Consider the following 15,013-nt stretch of genomic DNA (forward strand, 5'->3'; position numbering starts at 1 on the left):
CTTACAAATATAATACAGTATTCAGCCATGATTTCACAGAATTTCAAAGTAAAAGTGCTAATTTGGATATGTTATGATACTTCACAGTGAAAACATATTTATGATGCAAAATTAATCTATTATACAAATAAATATAAAACTAAAGGGTCACTTTGAAATATACAGTTGTTGTTTTTTTGTATTACTTGATCATCAGACAGTGGATCGGAGAGACATGTCTCATTCCCACAGCAACAGAGGAAGTTGGGATTGAAAAAATTAATAATGATACAAAAAACAGGTCAAATCTAATACAACTCTGTAATACAATGTGCATTAAACAAACAGCATCATAATTGTTTTAAGTTTACTCTTCATTTGACCAAGTGGAAAAAATGGGGTGAAACAGCCCTTAAGTGAATAACGTTGACATGTAATACATTTGTATGTGTATATGTAAAATGTTGAATGTAATACATTTAATAATAGAATAGAATAGAAATACTTTATTCATCCTTGAGGGGACATTGTTTTAACATAGCGGCAATACAATACAAAAAAATATTTTAAACATAAAATGTAAACATGAAATGTAAAATATACAAGAGTGAGAAAAAATAGTGCAATAATTAAAGAATGGCATAAAGGAGTGCATGGCATAATGGATCTCATGAAGAGACAATGAGAAGTTGTGCAAATGAGCAGTCAGTTCTTTACAGAGAGTTATTGTAAGTCCTGATGGCTGATGGCAGGAATGACTTCCTGAATCTGTCCTTGTGACAGCGGGGCTGTCTGAATCTCTTGGAGAATGTGCTCTCCTGGGCCTGCAGGCTGTGGTGGAGAGGATAATCAGGGTTATCCATGACCATGACAGAAAGCAGCGGTCTTCTTTATCAATTTGTTGAGTTTATTAGTTTCAACGGCTCCAATGCTGCTCCCCCAGCACACCATAGCAAAGAACAGTGCGCTGGCCACAACAGACTGGTAAAATAACTCCAACATCTTGCTGCATACATCAAAGGATCACAGCCTCCTCAGAAAGAAGAGCCTGCTCATCCCCTTCCTGTACACAGCCGTCCAGGCCAGTCTGTTGTTCAGCATCACACCTAGGAATTTGTAATCCTCCACCATCTCAATGTCCTCCCCCAGCACCCTCAATGGTTGTGGAGCTGTCCTCTTCCTCATGAAGTCCACCACCATCTCCTTGGTCTTGGTCACATTCAGAATCAGGTGGTTCTCACTGGCCCGCCTCACAAAATCAGCTACCACTGTCCTGTACTCCCCCTCCTGTCCATGCCTTATACACCCCACCACTGCAGTCATCGAAGAACTTCTGAAAACGATTTAACTACAAATGTAAAAAATATTACTAGCAAATATATTTAGTATTATAGTCCGTCTATATTCCATCACTTTACGCGCCATGTTTGAGGGAAGATGAGGTCGCAGGCCATGTTTTCACTATAACAACGATAGCAAGTGGAGGACTGCATGTAATCAATTGGGAGGAGGGTGCATATTTGACCCTTCTGCCTTAGAAAAAACGTTTTGTATGTACTTTAGACAAGGGCCTTACTTTACTAAGGTCACCATTTTGCCCTGCTGTGTTTCTACAGTAATTTAGGTGAACAAACCAGTCAGAGCATGTGTTTTGCATAATGGAAGAGGAAGCTTGCCAAGCAAACAAAGAAACACCTCCTGTCTGGCATGTGATGGCCACTGTAGGAAAAGGAAGGAATGAGTGTGATAGTCCTCCATTTATTACAATCTGCAGTGTCACCATCAGGTGCCACCAATTCTTACTCACTGGACCTTTAACATAGCCCTTTGCATAGTAGATATTTTGACAGCTCATATGAGGAAAAGCACACATGTGAAAGTGATGATAGAGTTCCACCAAACTGAAGAGTTTTATCAGTGACACCATTGCTTTCCCTGCTAGAACATGTCAAAATGGCTGCTGTGGAAAAAACTGGGAAAGCGAGAAGTTACGAGGCAGTAAAAAAGAAGCACAAGATGTTATATTAAATTAAATTTTATACAAACAAAAATGGAAAAACAAAAAAAATGTACAGTGATGAGCAAAATACTTTGTATCCATCATTTAATACCATCCAGGTGATGTCTGATTAGTCCCAAAATTAATTTTGCAACATGACAACGACCACAGAAAAATAGCACACCATAAAAGAGGTAGCACTCGTGTGTACTGAAAATAAATACGTCTTTATTATTCTCATCTCTACAGAGTGATCCCTCCCTGCATCCCACTGACATCGGTACAAAACACACATCACTATAACAGGCATCAATAGAAATTAATAGACACCAACAGTCAAACAGTTAAGTGTAATTAAAAGTGTGTGAAGGATCCTTGATCAGTATAAAAATACAAAGAAAAGGAGAAAAGCATGACGAGCCTCTGAGCTCACAGTGAGTGTTTGTCCAACACAGGCGAAAAACATGGCAAAAAACAAAACAGGTTTTCTACAAACACAAAATCAATTAACGATGAAGAGAATCGAAGATCAAAGGTCAAAAATACCTAATTATTTGAATAATTCACATGATTGAAAGTTCACATTTAGCTCTCGTGGTGACACCTAAGCCAAACCCACATGCTGAATAAACACTCCAGATTATAGTAAGTGGACCTTTGATAGTGATTTTCTTCATATTGCTCCCATAGATCAATGAATGAACACTAATGTACATAAAGTTCAGCTTTCAGTAGACAATATCAAAATACCTAAAGTGAGTCTGTGTGAATGTTTTTTTTGCAGAATCATTATTTCTTAAAAAAAGAGTTAAAAAAGGGGGGGACTGATGGGACAATTACACTCAGCTACAGTGTGTGCCAAGTGTGTAACCTCAACTACTGAGACTTTCCTGTCGTCAGTAACTGTCCATACATACATTTTGAGTGACCACACATACAGCACACACATGCTTGATGGCGAGTGATTGATTATTGACTGTTCAGTTTAGTCGAGTCTATGTGAAAAGTAAAGAAAACCATAGTTTCTATTGTATTAGACATGCAGGTAGACAGTTTGCATTTAAGTGGAAGAGGACAATCACATCTGAAATGTTAGCAGTGATTTAGTGATCATTTATTAACTATAATATTTGTTATTAGGAAAATACCATGTTTGTATTATTGCACAGAATTGTCATCAGACAGCGTGAAGCTAACATGCTCACACCGCTAATATTTCTCTCTCACAACTCTTTGATTGGTCATTATATCATCATCGCCACCATCACTATGACAACTTGCAAAGACCTGCTGCAGCCATTAAGCATCCTTTTGACCTCTAAGTCTGACCTCCACTCTGACCTCACACACTAATCTCATCACCTGCTTGTTTACAACCAATAAGTTTCAAAAGGTCCAGTATCTAACATTTGGGAGGGTTTACTGGCAGAAATAGAAAATGCTACCTATTAATATGTGTGTACAAGTGGCTGCCATCTTGCTCAATCGTGTCAATAGTTCAACATCTGCTGGACCACACAAACATACCAGTGTGTGCGTTTCACGTTTTTGTAAATTAAGAACAGAAGCACACTTGGGAAAGGGAAAGGTGAGTGGAGGAGTTGTTGCAATATGCATATATCATACACACTGGACCTTTAAAGGAACTGTCACACATAAAAAAAATAGATATCAGGATTTGTTAAGCCTAGCTTAGCAAAATGACTGGAAGTTGGGGGGGAAATACCGCCTCCAATAACACTGTCTGATGTACTGTGCCTGTACAGTCTTGTTTACAGGTTTGGAGATAGAAATGTAGGAGGGAAATAATGTAGCAGCAGTTAGCAATGGAGCTAGTGTTAGCTAACCCTGCTGAGGGTGTGAGTGAACCTCATGTGTACCGACTTTTTCCAGAAGACAACCTCAGTTTAAAATGTTTCTGTACACTGTATAACAGTGCTGTGATCACATCAGAGAAAACATGGATATTGACAGAATCAGCTGTGAAGGAGAAGATGGTAGTGGTGATGATGATAATGAGGGAATGTTGACAAATGCACAATGATAATGAATGAATTGCTCACTTTAAAACAATCTAAACACCCGTCCTGTGAAGCTGAAATGTGCGTGGAATGAGTAACTTTCAAAAATAACAGCACTCAGTTTGAGCCTCAGCACACAGAAGGGAATGACACTTATTAAATGCACGAGTGCACAGATTAAAAGAAAATAATCCAACGGTGCGCTTTCTCCCTGATGATCAACATCGTTGTTATTATTATTATGAATGTCATTTATTATTATTATTATTATTTATTTGTGGTTGAGCTGTATTATGTGGGAAAAATAGCAGGACATATTCAGGAGTGGGATTAGCAGCGGTGGTAATGGCAGCAGTATAGATAGCAGTGGTAGCAGTTGTAGTCATAGCATTAGTGGCAGTGGTCGCAGTTTTAGGCCTGGCTTACGAAGGCTCACAACAGTTTCGAAAAAGAAAATCAGTTGTGGGAAACAGAACACATTTTTGATGGCTCACAGCAAATGATGGAGGAGGAGACATGAACGGGCTGGCCCAGATTAGCGTTCCCAGCATGCATCATACCATCTCAGTCGAACATATTGGACAGTGTAAACGTCCTCCATAGTTTTCTGTCTGAGGCTTCGTCCTCCACCTCTTACCAAGGACCATGCTCGATAAGAGCAGAGCGGGCTACGAGTGAGGTGGGCGGGGGCTCATCACATGTAAGTGTTCATTTTAGCATCAGTGTTACAGACATACAGTGTTACAGACAAATAGTGTTCCACGCAGACAGTGTTACTCGGCTTTACAGTGTTATAGACAGACAGTGGTGCTGCTCAGGCTGAAGGCCAAAATAGCAGTGCTCTACTGTTACAATGACTATAGAGGGTGTTGACTGACGGGCAGGGGCGATTCCCGCATTGAAACGGCAGCCAGCAACTCACTTAAGATCTCCCGCCGGACCTCCTCTGCTACGCTTTCTCGAATCTGGAAAACATAGACAGAGGCAATAAAGCACTTGCGTGAGGTAATGGTACACCTGAGATACTTGTTTCTTATTCGTTTTTGACACACAGCCTGCATCTGTGAAGAAGCTCAGATAACCAGTGCTTAACACTAGACAAAGATAACTATGCATTTAAGTTAAGCCATTGTCAAAAGAGACCACAAAAATTTTCAGAAGTAAACTCGACTCAAAAAACGTGGTCGTTCAGCAGTTTGACAATATGAATACTTATTGTCCCCACCCATTTGTAGTGTCACTGTATGCACACAAATACTCCTTCAGTCAGGTCTGACAGTGTTGCTGGATGGAGCAGATTTTCAGATGAAGGACGCAGCATACAAATAATGTTAATGTAATAAGTGTTTCTGTTCACAAAGGCCAAACAGAACATCAACAAAAATAACCAAATAGTAAACACTGTGGCTTTAACTATAATATAAAAGTGCTAACACACTGTTACCTCTCTGATGAGCTGCTGAAGATTCTCCGACCCGACTCCACCTGTTAGTCTGTCCTTGGGAGCTTTCCCCTCTTCCTCTCTTACTCCCTCCTTCCTCTCCACCTCCTCTTCCTGTGTGTGTGTTATGGCTCGAGGTGGAGGGACAGGTGTAATGTTGATTGATGCCCGGTACACGCCTTGTCCCTGTTCTTCGTCTCTTCCAGCCCCTAGCACCGGACTGGACAATCGGGAGGAGACGGTGGTGGAGGGAGTGTGACCATCATAGCTGAGCTCTGATTGGAGGAAATCCTGCTCTCTGAGGAGGTCTGACATCTGGACAGACAGGAAGCAATTGTTTACTTAGATATTTGTTAGCTTAATCTAACTTATGCAAGTTTGCATATGTGTGAGTGTGTGTGCTGACCGGCTCCATGGCTCTTAGTGCAGAGGCGGTAGACAGACTGTCAACACTGCTGTCTCTGTGGAGACCCTGAGGAGGTGAGCAGGACACACAGCATTACTTAAGTGTACAATTTGTAACTTTTAAATTTAAAAGCATAATATCGTGTTTGCAATGTAACCATTATAAACATGAATGTGTTTATTTAATATCAGTACAAGTGTAAAGTGGGAGGCAATAAGCCTCCTTTGCAGGTGTTAAGACCTAGATATAAATCAGTTATCATTATCATTTAAGTTTACATTTTAATATATTTTAATAATTCAGAGGCCAGTGACGCTTCTTGAGCTTTATTTTCATTTAGCTGGTACTTAATATTTTTTTTAACTAAGGTCGGAAATTTGTGTGATGTCATCAGCCAGCGCCAGAGAGGTGTGTTGTTTTGTTGATGCATGTGTGCCGCGAATCTGTGTATGGCTTGTCATAAAACAAAACGGATTTAGAACCGGGAAAATAATAAAGTTGCCAAACTGTGAGACGGAGTTTGGCAAAACCGGTTTGAAACTAACCTAAGTTTGATGTGCAGTGCTAAAATCTGGTTGTCACATGCACAGCAGCATATCAATGTGCGTAACAGTGGAAATTTGCAATTGAAATCATTTGACTGTGAAAAATAGATAAATCCTGTGTTTTTGTGCATACTTTGTAGTGTCAGGGTTGAGTGTACTGCATGAACCGTACACGGTGTACATGTTTATATTAGAAATACCCTGTGTTGTGTCAGTCGGTCTTCCAGCTGTTGTTCCAACTCCTGCAGTTGCTCTCTAACGGCTGATCTTAGAGAGTGAAGTTGCTCCACCTCCAACCTGGACACATAAACGTGCAACAGGTTTGATTTCTATCACAGTACGACATATGAACACAGTTCAAGTTACTGTGAGACATGGGTCTGTTTGCTGTTATGAGTCACCTGTCAGCAGGGCTCAGGTGTTTGTAGACCTGAGCTTGCTGTCGAATGATTGACAGCTCCAGATCCATCATCTGACTGCGGAACAAGTTCAGACTCCACCTCTTGTGCTGAAACTCTGCCAAAGACTGAAAAAACAGAAAGATGTGGCATGATGTCTACTTGACCCTATATATGATCTAAAATGACTCAACTGCAGAAACTATCAATGTCTAATTTCAACCACAATTTTACATACACCATTCACTAATGAAAATGAATAGGGTGATGAGGGATGACAGTTACCTGTTGACTGGAAACAGCAGATGGGTGCTCACTCAATGTGTCTGGAGTGTTGGCTCGGTTCTAGATGGAGAGGACATACATTTAATATAATATTCAGTTTTGACAAAAGACACACAAACTAACTGGCCATATATTATTACAAATAAATATTGATGTTAGTTGGATTGGAATCAGAAGTGGCAAAATTCTAAACACAAAATGTCCATACTAAACTTCACCACAGCTCTGGGGAAAATGCTTAATGTCTGATTGCTCTCTTGCCTGGAACTAGAGCTTTATGCTAAATATGAAGCTACTACCTTCCTCTAACTAAATAACCAACCCTGAGAAGTTAAATTACCATGCTGTTATATTTCATGCATTTTCTCTGAGGAAAACCAAAAAAGTGTAAACGTGTAAAAGTGTAAAAACAACAAAGCACTGTTTTACACTGTTAATAACCTGGGGAGGAATTATTAGCTACATCAGGCATTCCCTTTCAGAATTACCTCCATCATACAGCAAACATTTTCTGCCTGTTTACAAGCTTTATGATTGTCTGACTCCTGGTGTTGAGTAATAATTACAACCCCTAGATTACACCTAAAATAACAAGAGTTTAAAGGCTATGTTCAGATTTTCAGGTGATTCATAATTGATGTTTTTTGGGTGATATGAATGACTCGGATCTCTTTTTTCGGGGCTGTGTGGACACAGGAACATTTTCAAATTAGATTTGTGTCACTTCAGACTTTCTTCCAAGATCAAATATATGAGGAGTATTTAGCACATATGTGCTTTTTCAAGGCAGTCGTGTTCAGATGCAAAACACTTGCATTTAAGAATGACAACTGTCAAATCTGATCTGTAATTAATCAGATTATAATTGGATCTGAATATAGCCAAAGATTGACTAACCTGACTCAGACTCTGAACTGTTCCTCTGATATCATGTAGAACTTTCCTTAGCTGCATCTCGGTGTTGGATGGGCCATGGCTGTGTCCCAGACCTGGAGCGACAGGAGGAGGGAACCCTGGGGGGAGGCTGTTGCCTTGGTCTAAAGGTGAGGCCAAGCCTGGGAGGAAGCCTGGAGCAGGGGGAGCAAGACTTTGGTGGAAACCATGCTGTGGGGGCACCAGTGGATACGGGGTGGCAGAGTGGGGGAATGCTGGGTGGGGGGTTGTATTGTAGCCAGGGTAAGCAAAGTAAGGTGAAGCAAACTGTGAGCCATGAGGTGAGGTATGGTATGGTGACTGATGACTGAATGGATGGTTATAGCCCTGGTGGTGTATTATGGGAGTATCGGGATGCAGGCTACCTAGATTGATGTGTTGAGGAGCGATGGAAGAAGCGGGCTGATGTAAATTGGAGAGGCTACTGTGCAAAGGGGCAGTGGGAGTTGCGGGCTGGTGGAGACTGCTCAAACTGGAATGGTGGGTCATTGAATGACTGTAGGGGTGATGAAGGTTGGGTAGACTGGCATATGGCTGAAGAGGATAATACAGAGGAGGGTTCACAGTAAAGGGGTATGGGCTAGGATTATGACTAGGACTAGGACTAGGATGTGGGCTTGGGTTTACATATTGAGTAGTAGGAGTAGGATTTGAATAAGGGAACATCATCTGCCCTTGATTCCAACTTTGTTGGTTTTGGTTGGTGCAAATGTTATTTTGGAAGTGGCCTGGAGGCTGCTGATGGGATGAGAGATCTGGGATGCTTTGAGTGCTCCAGCAGTGGGAAGGGCCACTTGGTGACCAATCAGGGGGAGGACTGGAGCTGTTTAGGGAGCAGGATGACCTCAACAGGTAGCGTGGAATGGGTTTCGGTGGGATAGAGGCATCTGTGTTTAGCCTCGGGGCTTGGTTGTTGGAGCTGGTTGATAAAGCAGGATTTATTACCAGAGTAGACAGACAGTTAGTTTGACCATCATCTGTCTCCTTCTCTACCTCCTCTACTTCCTTGTCCTTTCCATCTGTCTGGGTGTATCTGAAAGAGTATCTGGGAAGAGTGCAGGATGTCTGGCCTTGTCCGAACTGGATCCTGACAGAGGACACAACCCTGGATGGGGAGAGGACTGAGGAGGGCAGAGAGGAGGACCTCTGCATTGGGATGCCACGTCTTCCTCGTCCTCTCCTTGGGCCTTGGGGTGTCTCAGTAGAGTCGATGTGCATTCTCGTCCTGCTCAGGGAGCTCTGTTTGGCTCGAATCAGAGCACCGAGAACTGGAGAAGATGGAACAGGTAGTGAACATTCATCAATACTGTTAGATAATGCAGGCTCATCTTGAGACGTGTCATTAACATCCTCTCCCACTATGGGTGGCTCTGTGTCTGTGGTGGTCTCAGTATGGTTCTGAGTGAGTTGTGGTTCATTCTCTGCAGCAGACATACTATGGGGAACCTCTGTTTCTGTGTCTGGTAGTGGTTCAATTTGTAGTTCCAAATTTGGTTGCGTTTCTGTTTCGATTACTTGCTGTGTTTCTGTTTCTATTACTAGTGTTTCTGTTTCTATTACTTGTTGTGTTTCTGGTTCTGTCTCTTCTTGTGGATCAGTTCTGTCCCCCTCTACAGCTGGGTTCTCGTCCTCTTGGGTTGTGTCCTGCTGAATTTCTATTGGTTTGTTCTTGGGGAAATAGTGAGCTGTATACTGTAGAATCTGCTCTGAACTTTCATTCTCCCCATCTTCTTCCCTGGAGCTACTCCTTCCATTAGCTGCACCACCAGCACCACCAGGCTCTGGCTCCTCTCCTCTGCAATCTGGCAAATCAAATGCTGGTTGGTCCACAGCAAGGGGCGTGGCCACATCTTGGGATGGGTGCGATGTCACAGTTGTCTCGCTGTCACAGCTGTCACAACTTTCCTGTACCTAATTAAAAACGAATGAACAGTTCATTTTGAGTTGTGGTACAATACACCAGAAAATTAAACTCCAGTACAAATTGAAATCAAAGGACATTGGTCTCATATTGGTCTCTTAGTGGAAGTAATTGAACACCCCACCAACTAAATTAATACCAAAACATTGTAAAATGTGTTTTTGTTGAAAAATGTATTAATTTTTCCATCTAAAAGGAAAGAACACTGATCGAGGATCTAAGGACAGAGGATGATGTGTGATGTACAGATTGTCAATTTAAGGCAAATTAGGCACATATGTTAAATTAGCTTGATTTAATCTTTTGTCGAAAACATGCACTAAACTGTCCAGCCACTACTGCTTGGTTTTACATTATACATACAGATGGTGTCACTCTGTGATATATTCACTGTATTAGCCCAGTTAGTTTAGTGCATTACTAACAGCCTACTTATACACAGTGCCTAGGTGTTCACATAGACATAATAATTGACTCCTTACACTTTATTTAGTGAATTTGCTGCTCGAGCCTGATGACCTGACAGAGAAACAGCACACAAACATACCTTGAGGTAGCTGTTGGAGTCTGCTGAAGGCTCTTCAGCAAAACCACTGCTGTCCGACTGCTGACTGACTGTCCTTAAGAGATCTAAGATATATAAACAGATAAAATAGACCTGTGATTAACCGTACAAAATCCCTATCCGTCATGCAGATGGCAGAGTAAACTCATTCAGATAAAAAGAAAAAACCCTCACTAAGACATTTTTATAACAAACAGAGAGACATCTGCTGCATTTCTTATCCAAACAAAGTCAAAGTCGACACTGTGTGTTCTTTCAAAAAGTACATTGAAATGTGTAATTTACTCCCATGGTTGCTGATCAAAGGAAGCTGAGGGCGGCATCTGTCTCCATTCATTTCTCCACATGCGAAGGGGCTAATTTAGAGAAAAATCTGTCCCAGTTTATGTCCCAATCCCAGCTGACATAGAGCAAAAGGCAGGGTACACCCTGGACAGGTCACCAGTCCATCACAGGGTCAACGTACACAGACAAACAACCATTCACTCTTACACTTACATTAAGCTTTGAGTGTCCAGTTAATTATTTTTATTATTATTATTATTGTTGTGATTGTTATTATTAAGTACTTCTGAAACTAGGTCTGATGAAGTAATCTCACCTGTGGCTCTGGAAGTTCTGGATGGCAGACCCTCATCATCGTTACTCTGGATCTGAACAACACAACACAGAAACAAAAGATCTGCTCAGGGTCATGGCCTAAAGAAAATTTTTTCTGGACAGTCTGTAGCCAGCAGAGTGGATTTATGCAGACACACTGGGTGGCAGAGCACCAGACAACACGGTACCTCCTCCATATCGAAGGACTCTGCATTTTCATTACGAAGTTGGGCCAGCTGAGGTGGGGTCAGAGTCTGAGGAGCTTTCACTGGCGGAGCTTTCACTGGCGTTGAGGTCAGACTCTTTTCCTCTTTGACCACCCGAGGTCCCACTTCTGTTCTCTGATTGGTGGACTGAAGATCAGCTGACCCTGGTTGACACTCTCCATTGGTTGCTGGTCGAGTCTGGCTCTGTTGAGGACTGATAGGAGGTCAGATGTTAGTCAACAGCAATACAGATAGGCAGTGGTGCAAATCACTGGCTGAGGTTGGAGGTACTTAATGTCACATCCACCAAAAACACACAGCGTGTTGTTTAAACCTGCAGTGCATGATTGCAATGTTTTTGCTCTTTGTTGTTGTTGATAATATTCTGCCTCTGTATGGTCTTCATGAACATGATAATTAGTATGCTGCATCATGCAATGGGCTTTGTCATGCAATACTCTCAGAGCTGACTGAGGGAGAATTTGTCTTTACAGCACAGGGGCAGGCAGAAGAAATAAGCATTTATCCCATCAAACTGTTAAATGACAGGGTTATTTTGAAGAATAGAACTGATTTCTATACTTTTTTTGATGATGCTTCTTTGTGTGTCCTGTCATAATCCAACCTGTTTGCAGCTGTTTTGCTTCACTATTTCAATGTTTTTGGTGCCTCTGGCTGTCCCGACATAAAGTGACTCACTTCCAGGCAACAAAAGATCTAAGTTGTGTGGAGCTGACAGGCTTAATCAGCATTGTGTGAACTCATTTGACAATAGTTTGAATGTGACAGATATTGTACCTCAAAGTTACATACTACTGTTTTCATGCATTCATTGTCTACTGCTTTATCCCCCACATGAGGATCGCGGTGGCTGGTGGAGCTAATCTCAGCTGACATAGGTTGAAAGGCGAGTTACACACCGGACAGGTGTGCCCATCACAGGGGCCAACATACATAGGCAAACAATTATTCACTCTCACATTCACACCTATGGGCAATTTAGAGTGTCCATTAGTCCTCTGCATGTTTTTGGATGGTGGGAAGAAACTGGAAAGGTAATCGGTCAAACTGGGAGAACCCTAGTCTTTTTGCTGCAAGGCAACATTTCTAGCCACTACCCACAACAGTTTTAATATTTAAAATACTGCATCAAACAACAAGAAAAAGTCAAACTCTGTACTTGTTGTCCGTCAGGCAATCCTTTTCTCCATCCCCATTGGTTTCTTCTGTAACAGTTGCCAAGGAACAGCTGTCTTTCTTGCGGTTATGTTTCTGGCTGGCTGTCTCCACCTGGTGGTCAGGATTGGTAGTGGGGGTGTCCTGTTCTGGACCCACATTTGTGTGACCATTGGTGAGCAAGTTATCAGAGGGTGTGTGTCCATTCAGCCGTGTTTGCTTGCTAGGTGCTTGATCTTCGGGTGATGCAGCCGCAAGCAGGTTGTGTTTGGTGATGGTTTTCTTGAGGAATTTGGCGACATTCCGAGCTGAGCTTCCTCTCTTCAGAACAGGCGATGGCTCATCAGGTTTTTCTTCTCCTCCATCTCCTAGGATAGATCCAAAAATAGCAGATCAGAATACAATAATAATAACAATAATAATAATAATAATAATAAAATAATCATAATAATTCATTCAGACTAATTTATAGTAATTTATTTTGTTGATTAATAAGTAGGATAAAAAATTACGTTTTCAAATTAGACATTCTAACCTGCAAGTGCAAATTCAAAAGAGTTTTCATCGCTATAAAAATTATAGGATAACTATAAGGATGAAGATCACTAAATATGACATTTAACTTAAGTTTACTTTGTGGGAAATATGGAATAAAAGCCACAAAGCTGAACAATAATAAATCCACAGTGTGAGAGTTTACAGGGGTTGGTTACCTTGGTCCCTGGAGCTGATACGTTCAACAGGTTGACCAGAGACCTGACTGTAGAGCTGGAAGAACTCGTTAGCTACTGTGGTTAAGACCTCGATCTGACGGAATCGACCTGAGGGAGTTGAAAACAAAATGAACAGTCAAAGAGAATCTTCGCATATGGAATGAACAAAAATATTTACTTGTATAATGAAAACCATAGATGTAGCTGAGTTATTCGTGTGTTCTCTGGCTAGTTTCCAAAAACATCAACAATGCATGTCAGTGTAAAATGTGCTATTTCCTGAATAAGTGGCCACATTCAGTGACAAAATCAAGTTGAGTTGAAAGCATGTTATTTCAAGTTACACTAAGCTGGCATTGAATTGTGTTTGAACACATTATTATAAACATGAAGACAGTAGTACCAAACTGGTAAATGTTAAATTCACAAACACTATAATAGCAAAGCTTTGTCCAGGTATGAATGAAGATTCATATTTTGCCAGCTTTTTAGAACCCGAGAACCCACTTCTTCACGGCTGCAATGAGTTTAGCATATATCTAACAGATTTGACCTGTCTGATATGACATGACAAGAGCGCTTGGGATCAGACCAGTATTATGTAGTGGAGAACACAAAACCAAGTCACATTAACAGTGACAAATCTATAATCAACACTTTCTTCTTTCTTGATTTGCATCCTTTTCAGGATATGAGTACATGAACTATAATATAGTAGGTCTTTACATGAATAACTTTGACTTGAATAAACACAAACACCAGAATCACAAAACAACATTTAAAGAAAGAAAGAAAGCAGCAAGTAGAAGGCAGAAACCAACAGCTTCCGAAGAGGCTTATGGTATGTTGCTTAAAAAAAACAAAAACTACTACTATAAAAACTACTTGTACATCAGTTTGTGCTCACTTAAGTAAAGCGAAACCTCCATCCTGATACAAGCAAATGAATCTTGGTGTGTTTATAGTTGGTGACCTTAAAAAGGAGAACAAAGGATGTCCTAGAAACTTAAAGACTGGCACTTAAAAAAACTGGCAGCGAGTAGATCAAGAGGCAGATTAGTTGAAAGTCTGAACATGTCAACATCCAGCTGCACAGGCAGCTCCCTTTCTTCTATGAGCCAGTAGATGTTTCCTGGAGTCACTCAGCTTGTTTGTTAAGCACTCCCCAAAAAAACATACATTTTACAATTTCATCTTCAGCTAATTAATGTGCGTTCCAACCCACTTAATGTAACATAAATATTAGGAGAGGGGTGCATAAGCAGCAGGTAAATCAACTTCTCCAAGTGGCAACCACATGATAACTAGGCAAAAATAGATGCCATTTAGAATGATTTGCAATAATTTGACCTCGTATTGGCTTGCCAGCATATATACAAATTGAAAATAAGAACAGGTAGGTCAAAATTCTCACAGCTTTATCAGAAAAAAATGTGTTTATGGTGATATGTAGTTGTAGGTGTGAAATACATTGGGATGAAAATAATACATTTACTACTTACCTACCTATACTATTATCAAGTATGGAGTAATGACAGTAAAAATGGAGTAAAGACACAGCCAGAATATGGGACATCTATTTACAAATTATATTTAATACACTTGTTAGAAACAGATCAGATAAATGTCTGACACTTACTGACTCGTACATTTGTTTTAAAAATAGTTTTTGCTTCATTAACTTCATGTGCTATGAGGGTGAGAGAAATAACCTTATGTTGACTTGTATTGCGTCTGATCACAGTCATTGGAGCCCGCCTTTCTTCTTCTTCTATGGTTATGCAAGTCAGGCCGTCAGTCTCATCTTCAACAGGATGATGACTTG

The 15,013-nt window shown here is 40.8% G+C and overlaps 1 protein-coding gene across 1 annotated transcript in view; it reads right to left on the minus strand.

Annotated features, from left to right (window-relative positions):
- Window positions 1–2,186: 2,186 nt before the first annotated feature.
- The window catches only part of itprid2 (ITPR interacting domain containing 2), a 37,358-nt gene continuing 24,531 nt past the window's right edge, over window positions 2,187–15,013 (minus strand). Inside the window, exons 11-22 of the mRNA XM_044018345.1 lie at window positions 13,189–13,296; window positions 12,480–12,843; window positions 11,282–11,513; window positions 11,095–11,146; window positions 10,476–10,558; window positions 7,972–9,918; window positions 7,075–7,134; window positions 6,793–6,917; window positions 6,592–6,688; window positions 5,847–5,912; window positions 5,444–5,755; window positions 2,187–4,964 (exon numbers count right to left, since the gene is read on the minus strand). Coding sequence (XP_043874280.1) covers window positions 4,857–4,964; window positions 5,444–5,755; window positions 5,847–5,912; window positions 6,592–6,688; window positions 6,793–6,917; window positions 7,075–7,134; window positions 7,972–9,918; window positions 10,476–10,558; window positions 11,095–11,146; window positions 11,282–11,513; window positions 12,480–12,843; window positions 13,189–13,296 — 3,554 coding nt within the window. The 3' untranslated portion in view covers window positions 2,187–4,856. The remainder of the gene's footprint in view (window positions 4,965–5,443; window positions 5,756–5,846; window positions 5,913–6,591; window positions 6,689–6,792; window positions 6,918–7,074; window positions 7,135–7,971; window positions 9,919–10,475; window positions 10,559–11,094; window positions 11,147–11,281; window positions 11,514–12,479; window positions 12,844–13,188; window positions 13,297–15,013) is intronic.

Source organism: Solea senegalensis, linkage group LG2 (genome assembly GCF_019176455.1).
Source record: "Solea senegalensis isolate Sse05_10M linkage group LG2, IFAPA_SoseM_1, whole genome shotgun sequence".
Classification (NCBI taxonomy): Eukaryota; Metazoa; Chordata; class Actinopteri; order Pleuronectiformes; family Soleidae; genus Solea; species Solea senegalensis.